Source organism: Colobus angolensis, unplaced genomic scaffold, assembly GCF_000951035.1.
Source record: "Colobus angolensis palliatus isolate OR3802 unplaced genomic scaffold, Cang.pa_1.0 Scaffold8, whole genome shotgun sequence".
Taxonomy (NCBI): domain Eukaryota; kingdom Metazoa; phylum Chordata; class Mammalia; order Primates; family Cercopithecidae; genus Colobus; species Colobus angolensis.
This window is the reverse complement of record NW_012121820.1, coordinates 17195411-17199493: the sequence shown is the minus strand read 5'-3', so window position 1 is coordinate 17199493 and position 4083 is coordinate 17195411. Positions and strand designations below refer to the sequence as shown.

General features: G+C 43.5%; 1 protein-coding gene across 1 annotated transcript in view; it reads right to left on the bottom strand.

The window, feature by feature from the left end:
• The window catches only part of NDRG3 (NDRG family member 3), a 109564-nt gene that overhangs the window by 33460 nt on the left and 72021 nt on the right, over positions 1-4083 (bottom strand). The window contains exons 6-7 of the mRNA XM_011929213.1: positions 3061-3123; positions 1043-1103 (exon numbers count right to left, since the gene is read on the bottom strand). Of these exons, the coding sequence (XP_011784603.1) occupies positions 1043-1103; positions 3061-3123 (124 nt within the window). The remainder of the gene's footprint in view (positions 1-1042; positions 1104-3060; positions 3124-4083) is intronic.

Below are 4083 nucleotides of genomic sequence, written 5' to 3'. Positions count from 1 at the left end.
CTCTACTAAAAATACAAAAATTAGCCAGGAGTATTGGCGGGCACCTGTAATCCCAGCTACTCAGGAGGCTGAGGCAGGAGAATCACTTAAACCCGGGAGGCAGAGGTTGCAGAGAGCCAAGATTGTGCCATTGCACTCCAGGCTGGGCGACAGAGCAAGACTCCATCTCAGAAAAAAAAAATTTCTTTAAAACGACTTCTAGCTCTCTAGCTTATTTAATCTATTTATTTATTTATTTTGAGACAAAGTTTCACTCTTGCTGCCCAGGCTGGTGCAGTGATGCAATCTCAGCTCACTACAACCGTGGCTTCCAGGATTCATGCAATTCTCCTGCCTCAGCCTCCCAAGTAGCTAGGATTACAGGTACCCATCACCACGCCTGGCTAATTTTTGTATTTTTAGTGGAGATGGGGTTTCACTATGTTGGCCAGGCTGGTCCAAACTGCCGACCTCAGGTGATCTCCCCACGTCAAACTCCCAAAGTGCTAGGATTACAAGCATGGGCCACTGCGCCCAGCTCCAGCCTACTTTTTTTCTCTTACTACAGTGATTACATTCACCGTAGAAAATTTGATAAGCAGAGAAATTATAAAAAGCAGAAAATAAAATTTCACATTATCTTACCACACATCAATCCATTAATATTTTTTGGTACATTTTCTTCCAGTCCTTTCCTACAGTTATGACAAACTTTACGTTTTGTCATATTCTATTCTATTCTAACTTTTTTGTTAACATTATAATGTATGCAAACCATGTATCATATAAAGCTTTTCATAAACTTAATTTTAATGGCTGTACAAAATTCCATTATAAGCAGCACCTAGGAATGGCTTTTTATTGATGACGTACTGTTCCCATTTATGATTTTTCAAGTATTATAAGTACAAAGCAAGGCTTTATACAACCTGCATCTAAAGCTGACAGAAATTACAGAAAAATTGACATAAGTCCCAGAATACTGTCTGGTCATTTAACACAGCGTAATAGCTGTGACCTAGGCAGTGCCTCAAACATGTTGAGGCTAATCCTCTATACTTACTGCAAATCTGCTGAGGATGTAAGCTCCAGCTCCAACTCCAATACCAATGATGCTTTTCAGGCTGTGAATGGGACATAATGACAAATGACAGAGTCAACTTCATTAGAAGGCAGCACTGCATAACTGAAAGCATACAACCTGGGTTGAAATCCTGGCTCTGATATTTATTAGATGTGAGAATTTGGGCAAGTGCTTTTTTCCTTTTCCCAACTTCTGAGCCTCGGTTCCTTCCCTATCTATAAAACAAGGGTCCCAGCTGGGCGCAGTGGTTCATGCCTGTAATCCTCATGCCTGTAATTCAGCACTTTTGGGAGGCTGAGGCAGGTGGATCATGAGGTCGGAAGATCAAGACCATCCTGGCCAACATGGCGAAACCCCGTCTCTACTAAAATACAAAAAATTAGCCAGGCATGGTGGCGTGTGCCTGTAGTCCCAGCTAAACAGGAGGCTGAGGCAGGAGAATCGTTTGAACCTGGGAGGCGGAGGCTGCAGTGAGCCAAGAGCACGCCACTGCACTCCAACCTGGTGACAGAGTGAGACTCTGTCTCAAAAACAACAACAACAAGGATCCCACCACCTACTTTCAAGTTGGTTTTAATGGTTAAATAAAATATAACTAAGGCTGGGGGCAGTGGTTCACGCCTATGATCCCAGGACTGAGAGGCCAAGGCGGGTGATCACTGAAGGTCAGGAGTTCAAGACCAGCCTGGCCAACATGATGAAACCCTGTCTCTACTAAAAATAAAAAAAAAAATTAGCCAGGCATGGTGGCCTGTGCCTATAATCCCAGCTAAATGGGAGGCTGAGGCAGGAAAATCGTTTGAACCTGGGAGGCAGAGGTTGCAGTGAGCCAAGATCGCACCACTACACTCCAGCCTGGGCAACGGAATCAGACTCCATCTTAAAAAAAAAAAAGTAATATATATACACATATATATATATATGTACACACATATATATACACAAACACACAGACATACACACACGCACACACACACACACACACACACACACACACATATATACAACTGAAACTTGGGAGTTATCCTTGGTAGCTTACTGTCAGTATCCAACCCATCAGCAAGTCAGTGGAGTCCACCTCCAGAATATATCCATCTATATACTACTATCTACTTCAATCATCCCCAACAGCAGCATCCAGTACCACGCTATCATTATCTCTTGCCTGGACTATTGTTAAGTTTAACTGTTCTCCCTGCTTTCTCTCTCTGATTCCTCTCCAAAGCATTCTCTTCATAGGGAGATGAACCCTTTAAAAAAAATTTAAGGCCGGGCGCGGTGGCTCAAGCCTGTAATCCCAGCACTTTGGGAGGCCGAGACGGGCGGATCACGAGGTCAGGAGATCGAGACCATCCTGGCTAACACTGTGAAACCCCGTCTCTACTAAAAAAAAATACAAAAAACTAGCGGGGCGAGGTGGCGGGCGCCTGTAGTCCCAGCTACTCGGGAGGCTGAGGCAGGAGAATGGCATGACCTGGGAGGCGGAGCTTGCAGTGAGCTGAGATCTGGCCACTGCACTCCAGCCCAGGCGACAGAGTGAGACTCCGTCTCAAAAAAAAAAAAAAAAAAAAATTTAAACAGCTTTATTTTTATTTTTTAGATACAGGGTGTCACTGTTACTCAGGCTGGAGTGCAGGGGTGGGATCACAACTCACTGTAGCCTCAAACTCCTGTCATTAAGTGATCTTCCCACCACTGGGCCCAGCTCAAGGTAGATTTCTAAATCTTCTAGGTCTCAGCATATGTGCCACCTTCCTAGAGAGGAATTCCCTCACTAGCCTTACTAATGTAGATCCTGCCCTTATTCTCTATCACAACACCCCCACTGACTTATTTTATAAAACTTTATTATTTGTTTGCTTACTTGTTACCCCACTAAGCTCTAGAAGGACAGTGACTACTGTTTTCCTAACCATCGTATCCTCTGAAACAGACACTAAAGAATTCACCATAGAAAGCCAATAAAAACTGCACGAAAGACTACAGAATGAACCTACCTTAGGTGGGTAAGAACAGGAGGCAGCATTTCGGCCAGCTCATCCATTGTGGGGTACTGATACCTGAAATCCAGAAGGATATCTCCTGAATTAGAAAGTACTCACAATTCCCAGTTACTAGAACAGCTGGAAAGGTATAGAAGTCTTAGATAAAAGGCTGGGCACAATGGCTCATGCCTATAATCCCAGCACTTTGGGATACCGAGGTGGGCAGATCACCTGAGGTTGGGAGTTTGAGACCAGCCTGACCAACATGGAGAAACCCCATCTCTACTAAAAATACAAAATTAGCCAGGCATGGTGGTGCATGCCTGTAATCCAGCTACTCGGGAGGCTGAGGCAGGAGAATCGCTTGAGTCTGGGAGGTGGAGGTTGCATTGAGCAGAAATCACACTATTGTACTCCAGCCTGGGCAACAAAAGTGAAATTTCGCCACCCTCCAAAAAAAAAAGAAATCTTAGATAAAAGCATTTCCTTTTACCAAAGGCTCAAAGGAGGTGATGTGGTACCTAAAAATGATTATGGCATATTGTGTAACTCTCTACAACTGCCATGCTAAAGAGAAAGTAATAGAATCCACTGTTTCTATATCCTAACGAGCAGCCCTTGGGACCAGAGGGTGCCACATGAAAAGAAGTAGTAACACGGTTCTCTCTTAGGGTGTTTCCAAACCTCTAACAATCACTTCAGTTGGAGTCCAGGCTCAGTAAACCTCTGTCAGTAAGAGTCAACTCAGAAAGTGGGTCTTGGTCTACTGCTATATTTAGACAACTAAATGCAAAAATAAACAAAGGTTTTCTAGTTATGGGCACACAGTTACAAACCCTTAGCATGAATGCTTATTTGTTTCACTTAGGCAGAGAATAATATAGTTATTTTTAAAAATTTATTATTAAATTTTTAAGAGACATGGTCTCACTCTGTCACCCAGGCTGGAGTGCAGTGGTGAAATCATAGCTCACTATAACCTTGAACTCTGGGACTCAAGCTATCCTCCTGCCTCAGTCTCCTGTGTAGCTGGGA